At 48.6% G+C, this 18868-nt stretch overlaps 7 protein-coding genes across 7 annotated transcripts; 4 read left to right on the top strand and 3 right to left on the bottom strand.

Moving 5' to 3' along the window:
- Positions 1-991: 991 nt before the first annotated feature.
- Positions 992-3644, bottom strand: TGAM01_v203869 (hypothetical protein; the record flags this gene model as incomplete). The annotated part of the gene is made up of 2 exons (XM_018803822.1): positions 992-3065; positions 3121-3644. 2 exons carry the CDS (start codon positions 3642-3644, stop codon positions 992-994), a joined length of 2598 nt encoding a protein of 865 aa, XP_018662873.1.
- Positions 3645-3842: 198 nt separating this feature from the next.
- TGAM01_v203868 (hypothetical protein) lies at positions 3843-4509 on the top strand (the record flags this gene model as incomplete). The annotated part of the gene is made up of 3 exons (XM_018803823.2): positions 3843-4055; positions 4159-4370; positions 4437-4509. 3 exons carry the CDS (start codon positions 3843-3845, stop codon positions 4507-4509), a joined length of 498 nt encoding a protein of 165 aa, XP_018662874.2.
- A 298-nt stretch (positions 4510-4807) lies between these two features.
- TGAM01_v203867 (40S ribosomal protein S13) lies at positions 4808-5555 on the bottom strand (the record flags this gene model as incomplete). The annotated part of the gene is made up of 4 exons (XM_018803824.1): positions 4808-4981; positions 5059-5105; positions 5249-5281; positions 5354-5555. 4 exons carry the CDS (start codon positions 5553-5555, stop codon positions 4808-4810), a joined length of 456 nt encoding a protein of 151 aa, XP_018662875.1.
- Positions 5556-5900: 345 nt separating this feature from the next.
- TGAM01_v203866 (hypothetical protein) lies at positions 5901-6384 on the top strand (the record flags this gene model as incomplete). The annotated part of the gene is made up of 2 exons (XM_024549298.1): positions 5901-5966; positions 6190-6384. The coding sequence occupies 2 exons, from the start codon at positions 5901-5903 to the stop codon at positions 6382-6384; spliced, it is 261 nt and encodes an 86-aa protein (XP_024406003.1).
- Positions 6385-6497: 113 nt separating this feature from the next.
- TGAM01_v203865 (hypothetical protein) lies at positions 6498-8538 on the bottom strand (the record flags this gene model as incomplete). Its single annotated transcript, XM_018803825.1, has 5 exons — positions 6498-6524; positions 6580-6791; positions 6847-7111; positions 7173-8284; positions 8511-8538. 5 exons carry the CDS (start codon positions 8536-8538, stop codon positions 6498-6500), a joined length of 1644 nt encoding a protein of 547 aa, XP_018662876.1.
- A 397-nt stretch (positions 8539-8935) lies between these two features.
- TGAM01_v203864 (N-glycosylase/DNA lyase) lies at positions 8936-10318 on the top strand (the record flags this gene model as incomplete). Its single annotated transcript, XM_018803826.2, has 3 exons — positions 8936-9123; positions 9173-9515; positions 9569-10318. The coding sequence occupies 3 exons, from the start codon at positions 8936-8938 to the stop codon at positions 10316-10318; spliced, it is 1281 nt and encodes a 426-aa protein (XP_018662877.1).
- A 526-nt stretch (positions 10319-10844) lies between these two features.
- Positions 10845-14501, top strand: TGAM01_v203863 (U2 snRNP component prp10; the record flags this gene model as incomplete). Its single annotated transcript, XM_018803827.1, has 1 exon — positions 10845-14501. One exon carries the CDS (start codon positions 10845-10847, stop codon positions 14499-14501), a length of 3657 nt encoding a protein of 1218 aa, XP_018662878.1.
- Between the last annotated feature and the right edge of the window lie 4367 nt (positions 14502-18868).

Here is an 18868-nt window from a genome sequence, read left to right as displayed (position 1 = left end):
GCATGTAAGAGGGCCAGCAGGATATTATGCGCGTGGGAGAGGGCAGAGTAGACAGCGTCTGGCTCTCAGCTTCGCATCCAACAATGGAAGGTCTAATAAGCGAGTGTGGCTTCACGAGTTCAGCTCAGAAGACCAAAGGATCCCAGTCGTCATCTTCAGCTATTGCTAGCGAGGTCAACTGCCGAATGACCAGCAGTGGTAAATTCTCCTACTCGTGAGGCCTCTTATCCGCGAGACTAGCACTGGCTCACCGCTGGGCTGGGAACTCTAAGTTTCCATCTCTTTTATCCCTGTCTTCTAAGTATTAGCTTGCTTTCTATAATCACCTTCTCCAACACTCGACTTGCTCCTCGCACCACCAAGCTATGCAGTAGTCCAAGTAGCCGAGTTGTCAAGTAGCATTGTGACAGCTGGCCATGCGAGTCAGGCTATCTCGATGTCGCCATGTGGATTAGCTGGTCCCAATGTTCCGTCATACTAACAAGACTTTCGACCAATTCCTAGCTGATATGCGATCCTGAAACGAGAGGGACGCGGGGGGTCCTGGCAGTATCACTGTGCTGAAACCGGGTTAAGCCGACATTGGAAGAAAATAGATTGGAGAAGTCGTCCGTTTTACCTAGATGGAACATTCTGAGACAGTTTCCATTTTGCTGCTAAATTTGGAAACACGCACGCACAGCGTTGTGATGGAAGCAGATTTCTTCCAATATCACACAGAGCACTGTGGGCCCCCCTTCCATCAGCATCGGGCAACCAATCCCACAAGGTTCTCATTTTCGAGCCTAGCAGCTGCACATGGCAAATCAAGATCATCCCGCTGGGGCACTGATGGCCGGGTTCGTGGTGGAGGGGCGGTCTATTTTGTATGTGCACGCCTCCCTCTCCACCATTTACCCTCCATCACGATTGGAATTTGCATGCTTTTTTCCTTCCATTCCCACTTGGAGGCATATACTGTACAAGCCCATAAGCGACTGGGTGGGCAAGGCTAGCCAAGTTCTCTGATTTCCTTTGCGACGGCATTGCAGAGAGCAACTTTGACCCCGGCACCCGTGAGAACGTGGATCCACAGCCGCTGCGTGTCGCTTAGCCGGTCGTTTGCACTCTTGACCTCTACAAACATGGCCTCGCCTCTTGCCTTTCCTGGCTCTTCGTTCTGAGCTTTCTGAGCTTCCGCGCCGTTGTTTTCCGCCATTCTCCAGAGGATGAGGTCCGGGATGCCTCCACCTCGTTGCCTGTATTCCTGTGCCATCACCTTGCATAAAGCGGCTAGAGCGCTACCTTCGAAGCAGCGTACTAGCTCTAACAAGTCCTCCACTTCAAAATCCCAATTGAGCCCTATCACACTTGTTTTTCGCTCGTGCTCCCTTTCCCACACCCCACGTAGCAGCCGTTCGCCCTCTCCGTTGGCAATCTCAACAAGTCGATGGTTGATTTCCGAAATTCGAGCCGGGAAGAAGGCGTCTGTATGCAAGTCCAGGGGGCAAGTCTGGAAAGCCGTCTGGAAAACGTTGGGGATATAGAGAAACATAATGTCGTAGAACAGATAGGCAAACAGGGTGCGGATGATACCCCCTTCAGCATGGTATCCCTTCCACCCCTGTGACTGGAAGTGACTCAAGCACATCTCTTCCACGGTGCATTCACCGCCAGAGTCCGACTCGTCCAGCCAAATGGTTCTTGTGCTTAGAGCCTGGCCTCCCAGCTTCGGTGGGGTATTTCGCTTCAACTGGATTCCCTCAACGGACAGTTCCAAGGGGTCAGCAAGGCGTACATGTCCAAAATCATGCTGAAGACGCTTGGGGATGCGGAGTTTCTTCTCTAGCTTGACTAATCGTTTTTGCAAATCGTAGTGATGTATGAGATGGCAATCCGGATCTTGGAGGCCTGCCTCACAAGTTGAGACCGCTGTTGTCCTCCATCGCTTCTTTTGTTGCTCCAAGTCATGAGAAGTGGGATCTGGATCAAGGCTAGGCATATAGTGCTCCTCTAAGAGAGCTTTGCGTTGGTACCACGAGCCTCTTCGGGCTAAGTGAAAGAGCCGTTGGTCCAAAAGTTCAGTCAAAAGCTGATGCTCCTTCAGATGATTCTTGAGCTTGCCAAACACAAATGCAGCCTTTACAATTATGCGAGTATATGAGTGACCGGGGTTGAATCTTCTGAGGTACGCCCCTTCTCCCATCTCGTAAAACTTTCGCTCTTTCTCGGTTTCTTCTTGGACCAGAGCACTCCACCGGGGGTACACCTTTTCAAAGATATCAAGTATATGATCTGAGCCCTTTTCATCCAGTGGTCCATTGGATTCAAGAATGGTGTCAACGTCTGCTTCCATGCGTATTGCGGCCTCAAATTCTAACAACCGAGCTCGAGAGGAAAATATCGTTGAAGATCGAGAAACAATGTACTCGGGGAAATTCCGTCTGGCAATCTTTGCCAGTATGATTGTCGTCAGTGACTTCTCCGTCCATTCTGTAGATCTGTAAAAAACCAAGTGCACTCTTTCGAAAAGCTTGAAGGTAGCTGGAGATATTCGTATACAGGGGCCAACAATAGCAAGGATTTTAGCTAAGAAGTGCTGTTGACGGTTGGAATCTTCTCTCTTAAGCTTTGAAGCCGTTTGGACAGGATGGTCTGCCCTTTTAGAAGCGCTCGAATCCGCATTATTTTGCCTACTGATACCTAGAGCCATCAGCCCGGCTTGCTGCTGGCTCATCCGGCACAAAGCCTTGATCATGTCCAATTTGGTTTTTCCATGGACTTTGGCTTCTTTGGCAATCGCCTTGAGCTCATCAAGGTACAGAAGCGATGCGGCTTCTTCGACTGTGTCGATGTAGTCCTCAGACGCATCTGCAAACGTAAAAGTATTGCCATCGTCCGGGTCTTCTAGCCCAACGCTTGATGGCTCAAGTTGAACTGGCGGACTGCTTGCGACCTCCGATGATAGAGTTCTGCGTTCTTGAAGCGTAGCAATAGCCGTAGCATGATCTGAAATATCGTTGAAATAACCTAAGCGCGATGACCGATGCCAGGCTGCAGTCTTTCGGAGAAACAGGCGAACATATCTGTCCCATTCAATAAGTATACGCAGGGTTAGCCATTAAGGCTACTGATACTTACAAATACTGCGCTTCATAATTCAGACTCTTCCATTGGTTGAAAATCTCAAGTTCTTTACTACTAAAAAGAGACGATTCCTCTTCCAAGACGGTATCTAGTGTGAGATTGAATGCATCCACGTATATCGAGCTCCGGCCTTTGATCCATAGAGGAGCTATTTTCTTGTTTGGGATTTCCTCCCCGGCGTTGCTTTGGGAAGATTTAAGAGTCTCATACTCTTCAATTGCCTCTTGGCTGGCCTCGGTTGGCGGCAGTGCATTCTCAAAGTCAGTGACTCGCTCTTTGGCTCGGTGCCGGTCCTTTTCATCAGATAATGCCTCTTCCGACAAAATTTCACTCGGTTCATGCTCGAGCACAAGTTCAATGGGATCTTCTGATCCTGATTCGGATTCAGAATCAGAGACTTCGTCTCTCTTTAGACGTTTGGTCGGTCTCTCCACTGCCAACGACGCATTCTGCAGCGGGCGCGCGTTGCTCTGAGTTTCGACTTCTCCCCTTGGCAGCCGTTTTACAAAAGCATCCATAATAGACCCATTTCAAGAAAGAAAACAAGAGTATTGCCTCTTCGCTGCAAATCGAACGCCAAAAGAGCTGATATTGTTCTGCACAGGAAGAGAGGCAGTCGACGCGGCGGTCCGTGAACGAACTACACGCGAAGTCAGCTGACCCCCTTTAAGCACCTCCAAGCTCAGTCCCCACCGCAACAGCTTCCTGGAAGTGGCATGGCAGCTTTCTCTATCCCTCTCTCCAGCTTGCAAACAACCAATTGGCAGCGGCTGCACTCCGTGATCATGGCAGACGAGGATGCCAGAACGACGCTGGATGTGCCCCAGGTATCCGTTCCCAATAATGAGGCACCATCAACGCAGCAAAACCAAGGGCACGGCACGCCGCAACGAGACGTCGTGATGGCCGATGTGCCAGCGGATCAAGCAGTAAGACGGCTCCATAATCTTCTACCTCACGATATAAACAGAGTTTTTTTCTTTTTTTTTTTTTACTCTTCAAGAGCCCTGCCAATCGACTGACCGTTTCTAGCAGTCACCAGCACCCGCAGCTTTTGCGCCAAGTCCTGCTCCTGGACGTACGGGAACACCAGCGCATGGCTCTAGAGCCGCCTCAGCGCATCCGGATCCTGGTTTTACGATGCCGACAGAGGCGTCTTTACATGGCGACTCGACACGCCGATATTTGAATACGAAGGTCACTGGCGCTTTATTGGAAGGAATGAAAATGCTGGCTAAGGAAAAGTAGGTTGTCCTGGCGGTTGTCATTCTTGCCCAAGCTGTCGCTTTCTAACATATGTATGCATGTAGGCCAGAAGACCCTCTTCGAGTTTTGGGCGAATATCTTATACAAAAGTCAAAAGAATTGGAAAGTACGGGGTGATTTGGGATTCATTTCAAATAGCATATTTAGATCATGGGACTAGGCACGTTGAAGGCGTTGAGGATTTCGTATTACGGATCAGAGATATTAGGATACCCAGAGCACATCTATATCATGAGCAGTCCAATTTGCTTTCGATTAGGAGCATTTTGACTGCCAGCTTGGTCCTAAAGACCGGCGCAGAAGAATCGTAGCTCTAAATGCAGCTTTTTCATATATGACCCAAACTCCATGACCCGAGAAGCCTCCACGACCATGACCAAATAACCCGTCGCTTTTTGTTTTAGATTTCCGCTATTTAAGCGACGATGGTGCTGGCGGTGGCGGACTCGTACTTCCAGGTAGGGGGAAGGACACCGACGGTCTTGTAGTAACGAGCCAGACGGTGGATACGGGACTCGATCAGAATGAGGCGGAACTTGGAGTCCTTGTCCTTGCGGTTGCGCTCAAGGTGCTTGCGGACAGCGACAGCCTAGTGGTTGATTGATTGTCAGTTTCGAGTTGCTCAAAGATGGAAGAAAAAGTTTCATGCAGCCGCAGTGGTCTCACCTTCTTGATCAGCATGTACAGGTCCTCAGGAAGATCAGGGGCGAGGCCTATAAAAGATCACTCTGTCAGTCTAAACCGCACAGAGGCACATGAGATGTCTCATGAAAGAATGTATGTAAAGACAGATGCACGTTCTGCACGTATGCGCCGTTCGTACACCACACTCTCCATGTCGTTCAGGGTTTCGTACCGTTGGACTTGAGGATACGCAGGATTCGGTTACCTGTTATTTCGCAGTTAGTCAAAAGTTGCCCCCATTGAACCTTCCAAACGTCCGCATCTCGTCAAAACATACCAGTGACAACCTTGACCTGGGTGATTCCGTGGGAGTCACGGAGAACAACACCGATCTGAGAAGGAGTGGCACCCTTCTTGGCCAGCTTGCAGATCTGGTCAACGACCTGCTCGGGAGTGGTCTTCAACCATGAGGGAGCGGATCGAGAGTAGGGGAGCGCGGAGGCTGAAATGCCCTTGCCCTTGCTGTGAAGTCTACCCATCTTGTCGGATTTGGTGGTATTTGCTGACGATGCAAAAAGTTGTCGAGGAGCCGGTCGCGAAGTTGCTAAAGCAGGTATCAATTAGGTCGTGTGGGGGGGAAGTTGAAAAATTCGCTTAGTTAGGGCAAAAGAGCGGGAATGCACCGTGTGTGGCTCGTGGTTGGTGGCTAGTGAAGCCCGATAACCCAATCTCTGCTGCATCACGTGATCTAATCAGCGGCTTCACGATGGCTCAGTTTTGCTTCTGAAATTTTGACCCGCAGCGCTATCTTCCTTTCAATTTTTTTCTTTTGGTCTGCCGGCTGTTGCTTTATCTCGACAACAGCCTCCCTTGATATATCTGCTATGAAAACATGCTTACACGATGACCTGAAGAAGGACACCGTATGGCAAGCAGACGGTACTGAACTGGTAAGCCGATTTCTACTTTTTAAACATACACTATGACAACGCGGCGCCTACATGATGACCCAACACATTTGTTTACTTATTCTGGTACCTCTTATGTTAGTTTGAGGTGGCTTCATGTCATCTCATTCGATGAATGGAAAGGACTTCTGATCCAAGCGCTTTTTCCTCTCATTTATTCTTATAAAGATTGCTTGATGAGACATCGCTAATACAAATCATACAGATTATAGAATCGACGTATTATAGCGATAGAACCGTAGTAAAATTAATGACACAATGGCGTTCCAAATTCGCTTACCACCTAAGATTTGATCCCTTGTTCGTTCTTCGCACCCACAGCCAAGCAAAACACACAAACGCCATAGCCTTTTTTTCTTGTTTCAAGCCCGTGATTTTACGTTGGAACAAAATATGTTGACGTATATCTGCAACAACTTCGCCCTTAAACCAAAGTCCCCATAATAATTCCCATGGCTGCAGATGTGACTGTCACGAGCTACTGAACTACTTCGCCTAAATATTACACTGCCTTTACCAAGCGCCTACTTCAAAGTTTTCCTACCGAGAGTTAGCGGTTGACGGATTTTGAATAGCAGGGACGGGGATTACAAACCTCTGGGAAATAAGTTGCCACAACGGTCCTGTCCGCAAACTTTCTACCAGCGAGAGCAGTAAGAGCTTTGGTAGCTGACTCTTCGGAATCATACTTTACGTAGATCTTGCCTACGCCGGCAGATTGTCTGCTACCGCCAGATGGTCTAGGGACCTTGAGCTCCACGACTTTGCCGAATTTGGCACACTCATCCTGGACATCTTCGCAGATTTCTGTTTTGTCTTGGGTTAGAGTGCTGATGACAGTAAACATGACAAGCTCACATACCTTCATAGTCGTCGTTGTCTATCAGCTCCTCAGGAGTGACCATGTTCAGAAGCTGAATAACAGAGCTCCTCTCAATATCATTGGAGGTTTGGGAGGCGAGACCACTGATAGCAGTGATGCCCACGTCGAAATTGGCGACCTGGGTAGGTCCAATGCTGGCTTTTGTCACCTTTAGCTTCTTGCCACCGACATCCATTCCGTTTAGGCTGTTCAGAGCAGGCTCATTTGCTAAGGAAGGCTCAAGGTATTCGGTAAACGCAATTCCCTTGATTACGAGTCAGCTCATCATACAATAAAAAGATGTCTGTAAATCAAGCCCGACTCACCCTGGATTCTTCGGTGCTTTGGTCTTTCACCAAGACAAAAGCTTTGGGCTTGCCAAAGGCAGCCAGAAGTTCAATAACTTGTTCTTCGGTGAGGAATGAGGGAATGTTAGTAATACAAAGCTTATGCACGGTGTCAGGGACGACATTTGAGATGACCTCGGGGTCGAAAGGCATCTCGTCTGGTAGAGCGGGCATGACATAGTCTTTGGGTCGGCGAATGTTCAAGCCAGAGTTTACGCCATCGGCTGTACCATTCATCGCATCGTCAGCCTCCATTGAAATGCCGTCCAAGGCGAGCGCAACAGTTGCGTCAGACGCATTTCTGAATTCCAAGACTGCAAATGCTCGGTCTGCGGAGAACTGGCAAAGGACACAAGGATCGGAGCTTTCAATGACGTTTAGGCCGTTCAGTTGCAGGTTGAAGAATGAAATCAAAGCATCTTCGCTAGCGCCACTAGGAACATTGGAAACAAGAAGACGCTTTGCCTGGCGAGAGTTGCTGGCTTTGAGACCTGCGCTAGTGACTTGGCCACCAGGCTGGGTCATGAAGGCCTGCAGCTTTGTTGGGTCCATTGGTTGTTGGCGAGGAGCACCTGGAAGAGGAAACATTCCAGAAAGCTTGGCTTGCTCAGCCGTCACGAGGTCATAACCAGGAGGCTTGATATCCCACTGTGTAAGGCGTCGCTTTCGCTCGAGGATAGGGATGACATCCGTCAAATCTGGGGTGGGTTCTCTTTTCTTCGGAGGTGATGGACTGCGACGTGGCTGCTGCTGCTCTTGCTGTCTTGCAAATCCATCATCGCGCCTGTCTCGTCCTCCTCTTCGACGATCATCGTAAGGCTCTCGCTCTCGTCGGCTAGGTCTCTCGTCATCGTCACGTCGGGCGTCTCTGCGGTAGGAACCTCGGTCACGGTCCCAATCGCGATCGCCGCGGCGGTCACCGCGACCTTCCCCGCGACCTTCCCCACGACCGTCCCCACGACCGTCCCCACGACCGTCCCCGCGACCGTCGCGCGCCGATGAGTATCTGTCCTCACGTTCTCTATCACGGTGGCTGCGACTTGAAGAGTATGCGTCAACGTCTCCCTCTGTGCGGCGATGGCTGCGGTGATCTGGTGATCGAGAGCGTCGGCGATCACGGTCTCCTCTATGTCGGTCACGACGATCGTCTCGTTCGCCTCTTGAGCCCTACATTCAATAAACATTAGATATGGTGGGTAGAAGCGGCAATTGGCATACGAACACCATAATCTCGGTTCCTTCGCCCCCCATCTTATTGACGCGACACTTGGTTAGCAAAAGGACCAATTGAGGCACAACTGAGAACGCGTGTCCTACCTCGAGACGAGTAACTATCGCCGTTCATGGCTGCGATATCTTCTCGCAAACGGTAGCGATCGGACAGCTCTTTGAAATTGATGATGGCGAGCTCTGTGGTGGAGCAGAAACGTCAATGAAGTTGCCGCAAGACATCCAGGCCAAAAGCTCCTTTGCTAATACTTTTGCATGGAGGCGAGGCTGGAGCTTTTTTGCAATATGTGCGCTATGCCCCTTCAGTGCTAGCAGGCCATTGTGCGCTGGAAGGGTCTGCCGGATTATCTGCGGCTAGTGGCTAGAGACGCGTGCAAGGCCCCATAGCGGTGGCCACTATCAACGACTCGGCGCCTGCGATACAGCGCCACTATTGCAGTGTTCCGCCCTCTATAGATGCCGCTAACAGAACAAGTGCTACTCATGTAGCAGCCATTTGTCGGTACTATTTTATGATATTCCTTGTATTCATCTCACTTTTTATCGATACATATCACAGATTCGAACCCATTCAGGCTATTATGGCGATGAAACGGGTTGTCGATTGGCGCAAGTTGCCGGTAAGCCTCACCGAGCTCTGTATCGACACAACGCTGCGATGCGGCCAGTCATTCAGGTGGCGAAAGCTCAACGACGAATGGTTGGTACCAGTAACCTATTGTCCATTTGTACTTGATTGACACATCTAGGATATGCACATTACACGGGAGAATATTGGCTTTGAAGCAAGACGAAACTCATTTGCACTACAAGGTCACCTGGCCAGAACGTCAAGGAGAACGCTCTTCGCCTAGCTCCTCTACCAAAGATTTACCACTCAGAAAGGACGATACTGAGGATCTCCTTCGCCATTACTTTAGCTTGGATATAGATCTCGCCTCCTTGTATCAGCAGTGGTCGAAAGATGATCCAAATTTTCGCAAAAAGGCACCCAAATTTGCAGGAGTGCGCATTCTAAACCAGGACGCATGGGAGGCGCTGATATGCTTCATATGCAGCAGCAACAATAACATTTCTCGAATCTCCCAAATGGTTAGCACTCCCATATGCCATATTACAGACAATTTGCGCTGACAAACATCCAGGTACACAAGCTTTGCAAGCACTATGGCCCGTTTATTGGTCATGTAGATGGAGAAGCCATGCATGACTTCCCTACTCCAGAGTCTCTGAATCAAAAGAAAGTTGAGGCTCATTTAAGAGAACTCGGCTTTGGGTACCGTGCCAAGTATATCGCAGAGACGGCTCGCATTATTGCCCAGGATAAACCCTCGGCATGGCTCGACTCTCTACGCAACCCAGATTTTCCTGCATTCAACGCCGTTGCAGTAGCAGATAGACCATCATCTACCTACAAAGACGCCCAGTCTGCGCTACTCTCTCTCACCGGCGTGGGCCCAAAGGTGGCCGACTGTGTCTGCTTGATGGGCCTAGGGTGGGGAGAATCGGTGCCGGTGGACACACACGTCCTACAGATTGCCCAGCGAGATTATCGTTTTGGCAAAAAGGGGCCTAAAACGATAAACAAGGCCATGTACGACGCGATTGGTGACCATTTTCGAAGAATATGGGGCAAATATGCGGGCTGGGCTCATTCAGTCTTGTTCACAGCCGATTTACGAGAGTTTTCAAGTCGCATGAAAGAAGAAAAGGGCGAAGGAATTTTTATTAAAGAAGAGATTTTAGCTGCAGAAGAGATACCAAAGGGGAAGAGGAAAGCAACCGTGGAAATTGAGAAAAAGGTACATGTGAAGGAGGAGGATGATACGAAGGAGACAGTAATATTGGAAATAGACACAACAGTTAAAAGGCGACGCACTAGGGCTCGGCCATGATAATTTACAGCAATTAATTTGCGTTTTAATAGATAAGATATATGAACTCATTCTTTCATAATTCAACATAGGCCTTAAAGACCGGTGCCCTAAAGGCTGTGACCAATTCCAGATTCGGTCAAAATACTAGCTAGATCACCTTGCAATATGAGTTTTCCCAGGGTACATGAAGTTCTCGCCAATGATTCAGCAGGAGAGGTCTTGTTGCAATCAAGACTTCAATTGGATATTAACCATCGATATGCCTAATTTTACACAAAATTAAAAACATCATCCGTTTCTTTTTCTTTCTTTTATGAATGAATAGTTTCGTCTCCCAAGCACTAAGAGCGCGTGGCGCGTCGGCTAAATTTCGGCTAAATAATTCCTGGCGGTAGACTTTTTGCCGCTTCAATTTCGAGCTTCGCTTGCAGTCCCTATTCCAACCTCAGCCCTCTCAGCAGCACATCTCCATGCGCAGCGATCTCGTTGGAACCACTTCAAGCACGTTAGAACCGGGATGAAGCGAGAAGTTCGATGAGCCAAGATGTCTGATGCAGATTTCGAGACGATCCAGCGGCTCCAGCAGGAGCGCAACGCTGCGGCAGCTGCCATGAAAAGCTCCCGCGCGTTGACATCCTCAAATCAACGCAATGACTCGACGAAGCAGAGGCTCACCGACAGCGCCGATAATGACCTGTACGACCGAAAAGAAGCCGACAAGTTTGCAGGATACCACACATCTCTGCCCATGGGAGATGACGATGAGATGGAGGATGGAGACAACACGCGTAGGCTCGTTGGTCAGTACACGGCTTCCCGCGAAATCATTGACGAGTTTGCCCGCGGCGATGGCGTCGAGGAAGACGATATTCTGGCTGGCAAAGGCGAGAAGAGCAACCGCATCACGGATCGTGAGACCGATTATCAGAAGCGAAGGTTCAATCGTGTGCTCACGCCGACTCGAGCCGACCCTTTTGCTCAAAACAGACAAGCTGGTGCCGCAGAGGATGGGACGAACTACCGAGAAATCATGGAGATTCGTGAGCTTGAACGTGAAGAGGAGCGTGTGATGCGGGCTATCCAGTCGAAGCCGGCTAATGGCGATGAGGATGATGAACCCAAACCGACACTCATCGATCACGACAAGGAAAACGCAGAGGCAGGCTCCACGGAAGCGGTCACGTCAGTTCGCAAGCGAAAGAAGAGATGGGACGTATCTTCAACGCCTGCTGAAGAAGAAGAATCCAAGGAAGAGAATGGAACGGGGGCAAAGCCTAAGCGGTCTCGATGGGATCAGACACCAGCTGTTTCTGGCCCCGGTGCCATGGAAGCCCCCAAAAAACGCTCGCGATGGGATCAAGCGCCATCCGCAACCCCGATGGGCAACCAGGGACTAGCAACTCCCATGCATCAGCCGCAGACAGTTGCAATGCCTACAACCTTTGGAACTGATATTTCTGGACGAAATATGCCCCTGAGCGACGAGGAGCTTGATTTACTCTTGCCTGGCGAGAATGAAGGTTACAAGGTCCTAGAACCTCCTCCTGGATATGAACCTGTTCGGGCCCCAACTCACAAAATGATGGCGACTCCCGCGCCTCAGACCGGCTTCACGATGCAGGACCCTGACCAAGTCGGACTCGGTGGAAAGCCAATGCCGGCAGAAATTCCGGGAGTCGGAGACCTACAGTTTTTCAAGCCCGAAGACATGGCTTACTTTGGCAAGCTGACAGACGGATCTGACGAAAACGCCCTAAGCGTAGATGAGCTGAAAGAGCGAAAGATTATGAGACTGCTTCTCAAAATCAAGAATGGAACCCCGCCTATGCGAAAGACAGCCCTTCGACAAATCACGGATAACGCAAGACAGTTTGGTGCCGGTGCCCTTTTTGACCAGATTCTCCCTCTTCTCATGGAAAAGACACTGGAGGATCAGGAACGCCATTTGCTGGTCAAAGTCATCGACAGAATCCTCTACAAGCTGGACGACTTGGTCCGCCCATACGTACACAAAATTCTCGTTGTTATCGAACCGCTGCTGATTGATCAAGACTACTACGCTCGAGTCGAAGGTCGTGAGATTATTTCCAATCTTAGCAAAGCCGCAGGTCTCGCCACCATGATCAGCACAATGCGGCCCGATATCGACCACGTCGACGAGTATGTTCGAAACACAACCGCCAGAGCATTCGCGGTTGTGGCATCCGCCCTCGGCATTCCCGCTTTACTACCTTTCCTCAGAGCTGTCTGCCGAAGCAAGAAGTCATGGCAAGCCAGGCATACCGGTGTCAAGATTGTGCAGCAGATTCCCATCCTGATGGGATGTGCAGTTCTCCCCCACTTGAAAGGTCTGGTCGACTGCATCGCACCTAATCTTAGTGATGACCAGACCAAGGTCAGGACAGTCACCAGTTTGGCCATTGCAGCTCTTGCAGAAGCCTCCAACCCCTATGGTATCGAGAGCTTCGACGACATCTTAAACCCGCTGTGGACTGGTGCTCGCAAACAGAGAGGAAAGGGACTGGCTGGCTTTCTCAAAGCCGTGGGATACATCATTCCTCTCATGGACGAAGAGTACGCAAACTACTATACCAGCCAGATTATGGAGATTCTACTGCGAGAGTTTTCCTCCCCCGATGAAGAGATGAAGAAGGTGGTCTTGAAGGTGGTGTCTCAATGTGCAGGTACAGAGGGAGTAACGGCCGGCTACCTAAAGGAGCACGTTTTGGATGAGTTTTTCAAGAGTTTCTGGGTACGACGAATGGCTCTGGACAAGAGAAATTATAGACAAGTTGTGGAAACCACGGTCGACATTGGCCAGAAAGTCGGTGTGAGTGAGATTATCGAGAGAATCGTCAACAATCTCAAAGATGAAAGCGAGGCCTACCGAAAGATGACTGTTGAGACTGTCGAAAAGATTGTAGCCAGTCTGGGTGCTGCGGACATTGGCGAGCGACTTGAGGAACGTCTGATTGATGGAATTCTTCATGCCTTCCAAGAGCAAAGCGTTGAGGATATCGTTATGCTCAATGGTTTCGGATCCGTCGTTAACGCTCTAGGAGCGCGCTGCAAACCATACCTACCACAAATCGTCAGCACAATCCTGTGGAGATTGAACAATAAGTCAGCCACCGTTCGTCAGCAGGCAGCGGATCTGATTTCTCGGATCGCCATGGTGATGAAGCAGTGCGGAGAAGATGCTCTCATGGGCAAGTTGGGAGTTGTGCTGTATGAGTACCTCGGAGAAGAATATCCCGAGGTTCTTGGATCGATTCTGGGAGCCCTGCGGTCCATTGTCACTGTTGTGGGTATCTCTCAGATGCAGCCTCCCATCAAGGACTTGCTCCCACGCTTGACCCCTATTCTACGAAACAGACACGAAAAGGTGCAGGAAAACACCATCGATCTGGTCGGACGTATTGCCGACCGTGGTCCTGAGAGCGTCAATGCTCGAGAGTGGATGAGAATATGCTTTGAGCTTCTTGACATGCTCAAGGCGCACAAAAAGGGAATTCGAAGAGCGGCAAACAACACATTCGGTTTCATTGCCAAGGCCATTGGTCCCCAGGACGTCTTGGCCACACTGCTGAACAACTTGAGAGTGCAAGAGAGACAGTCTCGTGTCAACACCGCTGTTGCTATTGGTATCGTCGCCGAAACTTGTGCTCCTTTCACTGTCCTTCCAGCTCTGATGAATGAATATCGTGTGCCAGAGCTCAATGTCCAAAACGGCGTGCTCAAATCTCTATCCTTCTTATTCGAGTATATTGGTGAAATGGCAAAGGATTACGTCTATGCCGTTACACCGCTTCTCGAAGATGCTCTTACCGATCGAGATCAGGTTCATCGACAAACTGCCGCCTCAGTTGTCAAGCACATTGCTCTCGGAGTGGTTGGCCTTGGCTGTGAAGATGCCATGATTCACCTGCTCAACTTACTTTATCCTAATCTATTCGAGACTAGCCCCCACGTCATTGACCGCATCATCGAAGCTATCGAGGCCATTCGTGTTGCCGCGGGTCCCGGTCTGGTGATGAACTACGTCTGGGCTGGACTCTTCCATCCTGCGAGAAAAGTGCGGACACCTTACTGGAGGCTGTACAACGATGCGTACGTAGCGGCTGCCGATTCCATGGTTCCATATTATCCTAATTTGGACGACGAAACTCTGGACCGACCAGAACTGGCCATTATCCTGTAGCTTTTTGACAAGACTTCGCTGCGATATGGGCAATAGCTTGGATGGAAAATACGAGAGAGAGGATTCGGAATTTGCTATGAATTGCGTTTGTTTGAATTGTAATAATGTATAGGAGTGGATTACGGTGGTATGCGTTGGGCGTTCTTTTACTGCTAGATTACCCTAAAAATGACGAACATGTTTATCGACTCGTCCTATAGCAATTTTATGCAAGTTGTTGGCAAAGCAACAGTGCTTCAGAGTGAAACTTTGTACTCAAATCTGTCAATTGATGAACTAATTAGGTTCAACTCGCTGCGTTGGAGTGCTAACTCTTCCAGTCTACGCGTGAGGAGTATATCTGGATTGCATTATTTGGCCAGCGCAAAGACCAGGACAATCCCTGGTCTCCAAGCTGTTTATGGACATGAAATACAAGTATATTACTAATGGATTTATCTGATCCCACCCCTAAATTGGTAAATTGATATAGAGTGATACAGTGGCTGAGATGAGATGTAAGAGATGAAGTAACGCCATTTTGAATAGATATCCAGGACTATGTTCACCTGTGGTAACTACTACGTTACAAGAGCCATGATAGTCTCTTCAAATAATCTCTTCGTATGTCACTTGATCTCTCAATGTGGTTTGATTATCGCTGGGGCTCAAGTATCTTTCATTTCATGTGCATCACATGAGACAACGTTGCGTTAGTTAGCCAGCTAACTTGCTAGTTCCAACACAAGTAAACAACACTATAAGAGACTGGAGAGGAGTATATAGACGAGATCAATTAACCAAAAACGGATGGTAATCTCGAAAGAGACATCAGTTCACCTCGACGGTAATATATGATTACTTCGATTATAAAAGCTTATGCTAGCGGGTCGCTTCAGTCTTCTTGTTTTCCCACCCAAGATTTTTTTTGATTTTTTGCCAGGGAAGGGATTATGCTTTCGTCCTAGTGCAGTAAGTCTCAAAGAGAAGAAGAGTTTGAGAAAAGAAAAGAAAGAACAAAAACAAAAACAAAAAGTATCAGCCCTGGTGAGATCTAACAGTGTCTGCGTAGATTAGAAGCCGCTCATCGGCCGCCAGTGATAATATCTCCGGCTGTCATCAAACAGCGACATCTTATTCTTTTAGCTCTAGCCAGGGGAGAGAACCCTGTCTGTACCTGTATCTTCCAATTTGGTTCCTGGATACAGGTATGCCCCGGACCTACCGAAAGGGGGCGAAGCAGTTTTGGAAGAAAAAGAGAGTCCAAGCGCAAGAAACTGCAGGGATCATGATAATATGGGGTAGTCTATATTCCGCTTGCAAGGTGGAAGGGGAATTTTAAAATTTCGATTCTTAGTAAGAAATGAGACTTGAGAGAGATAGATACCTACACGAGAGAAGTGTGTGTATAGAGAATGGATGCAACTTGAAAATGTGACAAGACCAGTGGTGCTGATAGCGGAAGGTTGTGACGCCCACTTTTTCTGATACGAGACGCAAAAATGGATGTGATACAGACCTCTGACTCTGTCGGTAAGAGTGGCTCGGATGATGATTGTGAAAAATCAGGTTATTCCTGTCGCAAGAATATTAACAAAAGGGGAGAAGAGAGCGAGGCTAACAAGATAGACATATTACATATGAGTATTTTATGTGATGCCTCTCACCAAGATGCTTGTAAGAGAGACAGAAACATTACATACACAACCAACACAGTTCAAGCATTGGCAGGGGATTTGATTAGACCAATCTAACAAGTCAATTGACCAAGCACAGCTATGCATTTCGAACCGCATATGATTACAGATGGCACGAGTGGTGCGAAAGTAACAAAAGCATGGGCAAATAGCCCCCATGCTTGGTGTGTTACAGATTTATTTTTAGCCGCGATGGAGAAGTATTACAGCCACGCAGTCCACGTGTGTGTTTCTGCGGCAAAACAGTCGACAATGATCACTAGGGACTTGGTTTCTAAGATAAAAAATTTAAATTAAATAAACACAAAAATGATAAAATAAAATAAGAATTTCCTACGCTTTAGAATATTCCATAGAATAGTGCACTGTATCTTTGAGAATATCATATACTGTCCAATACAGTGTGCGCATGTCTATATCAAAGTCGCTCGCCGTTTCCATTTCTGTCTTGATATGAAACGGTAAATGATGGTGGTGGCAAGGGGAGCGGGAAATTCAGCCAAAAGGAAAAAAGAAAGAACTTTTTGGTGTATACTCACAACCCAACCGTCATAATATCAAACGTTAAGTCACCCTCAAAGTTTAAAATAAAGAAATCGAAATATCCTCTTTTTCCTTCGAGTCCGTTTTCGAAACCTTCGAAACGGGCGCCACAGAATCATTGAGTGGGTTGATTGGACACCAGGGACTTACAGAACAAGGAACGAAGCGAAATGGCTGAGAAGCCACTGAGAGTTTGTGGCTCCTACCCGCCTCCAAGCAAACAAGTACTGTATAAACGGGTAAATGTCCATTGGCTCTTCAAGTTCAACAACTGCCAAGACTTGACGCGTCAGTGGCAAACGCCCCGACACATGGGAGCGGCGCCGTTGAGCTAAAAAGTTCGTCGCAACTGTGGCATCGTTACCAATTGGCTGCACGTATCATATCGTGGCTTTCAAGTTTCGCCAGCTTGACGCCTCCGCTAGGGGGACTGAGCCGGCTGCTAGCGGCGCTGGAGCACTGGGAAAAAGGGAAAATACAGCGCATGTCAGTGCCTTTCTGCCTGCACTGGAGCTCTGGTGGAGCTTCTCCGTCCACTGTACGGCGCTCAACACGCAAAAAGTGGAAGTACCTCAATTCTACTCCAGCTTGTACCTCGCTCGCCGTTGCTTTTAGGGACGCACTGTGCCCATGCCCCGTAGGTACTTGAGGTACTTTGTTAGCACGTTTTCGGGAATCTGCTATTGGACGGTGCGCACACAGTGCATACGCGCTGTCACATATTTAATATACGGGTTTAATTTTTGTAATATCCCTACTTCGCAGCCGCATCGGCCAGCGCATAAGACAGGTAGATCTGAAATGCATTAAGGGGAAGCTAGCATCTTGATTGAGAAAAAAAAAAAGAATGGGCGCTCCGAGAGCTGGGATGGGGCGGTATAGCAATTGTAGATTCATGCATCTCGCAGATTTGCAGCACCGTGCCAGGCCGTTGCACACCAACGCATCAAATTACAGCGGCTGTGATTCTTGGTTATTCTCATAGAGCAAGAACTACAGTAGCAGCAACTCCCCCAAAACACAAAAAAGTATTTCCGGGACCCGCAGCGAGATGCGTCCCCAGCCCAGCGCAATCCTGCAATGAACAGGTTCGCCCAATGACGGCGCCATAGAATGACGTTTCGGGATCCATACTATGTGGGGCCTCCTTAGCGCCGCATGCACAAGACCCTTGTGCCGCAGCCGCTGACGTCAATTGCTCCATCGACATCCTTTCAGCAGGGAAAGACCACCACAAGGCGCACCTTCTGTGTTTGGATGCTGTCCCTGTTTTGCTGCTAGCGAGTGATGGCAAAAAGTGAGAGATGCTGAGATGCAAGTTTACTGGCTGAAATCCGGTTTTGTCTTTGGATTTTGACGAGCCGCTTGTTCGCCCGCGCCGTATTTCGTTGTACCGTCCCGTTATTTGTGGGGCAGTTCTACGTCTACGCTACTCTGTTTTAAAGCACTTGAGCAGAATAATCCACAGAGGACGGAGAATTACATTAGCATCCATAGTAGTACAGTTGGTGCTACTGTACAGTAGTGTAAAAGGCTTGCTAGACCACGATATCAAAAAAAAATAAAAGTCCCACTGTGCCTCGGCATGAATATTAACGAGCTCTGTTTTGTTGAAATTCGTTAACCTATTTTCGCGTTTCTCTTTTTCCACCCCCTCCCCTCTCTAGTAATACTAACCGCAAATAGGCCGCCAGCAGCAAACCAGACAGCAAAATAACCGCATTAACCCAGATGGATAACGACGATCCGATGCGATCCGATGCATCTTATTATGCTCGTCCCCTGAACATGATGGGAAAGAAAAAAACCGCTTTGGACCCCCCTCCCCCCCTCCCCGTTATATCCCCTGATTCGCTTCCCCCGATTCATATTTTTTTTTTAATTCCCACTTCCCCTTTCGCGGTAGCACGGCTTTAAGGCAATGTATTGCTGGACAGGGAAAAGATAAAAAAGCAGCACTAAAACAATGCGAAAACTGTCGGTGTAAGTGGCCTTCATCCACTAAAGGGAAGAAGAGGGTAAAAAAAGAAGATGGAGAGACTTGATGCTAGCACTTACTCATACATCTTGTCTTTTCATGCTTACTTCTGGTACCTCCCTACCTAAGTATTAATCGACATGATCTTTATCAGCACTACATGTGCGGGC

The sequence above is a fragment of the Trichoderma gamsii genome, assembly GCF_001481775.2.
Source record: "Trichoderma gamsii strain T6085 chromosome Unknown Scaffold_10.2, whole genome shotgun sequence".
In the NCBI taxonomy this organism is placed as follows: domain Eukaryota; kingdom Fungi; phylum Ascomycota; class Sordariomycetes; order Hypocreales; family Hypocreaceae; genus Trichoderma; species Trichoderma gamsii.
Note: the sequence above shows the minus strand (reverse complement) of the source record. Positions and strands in the feature narration are given on the sequence as shown.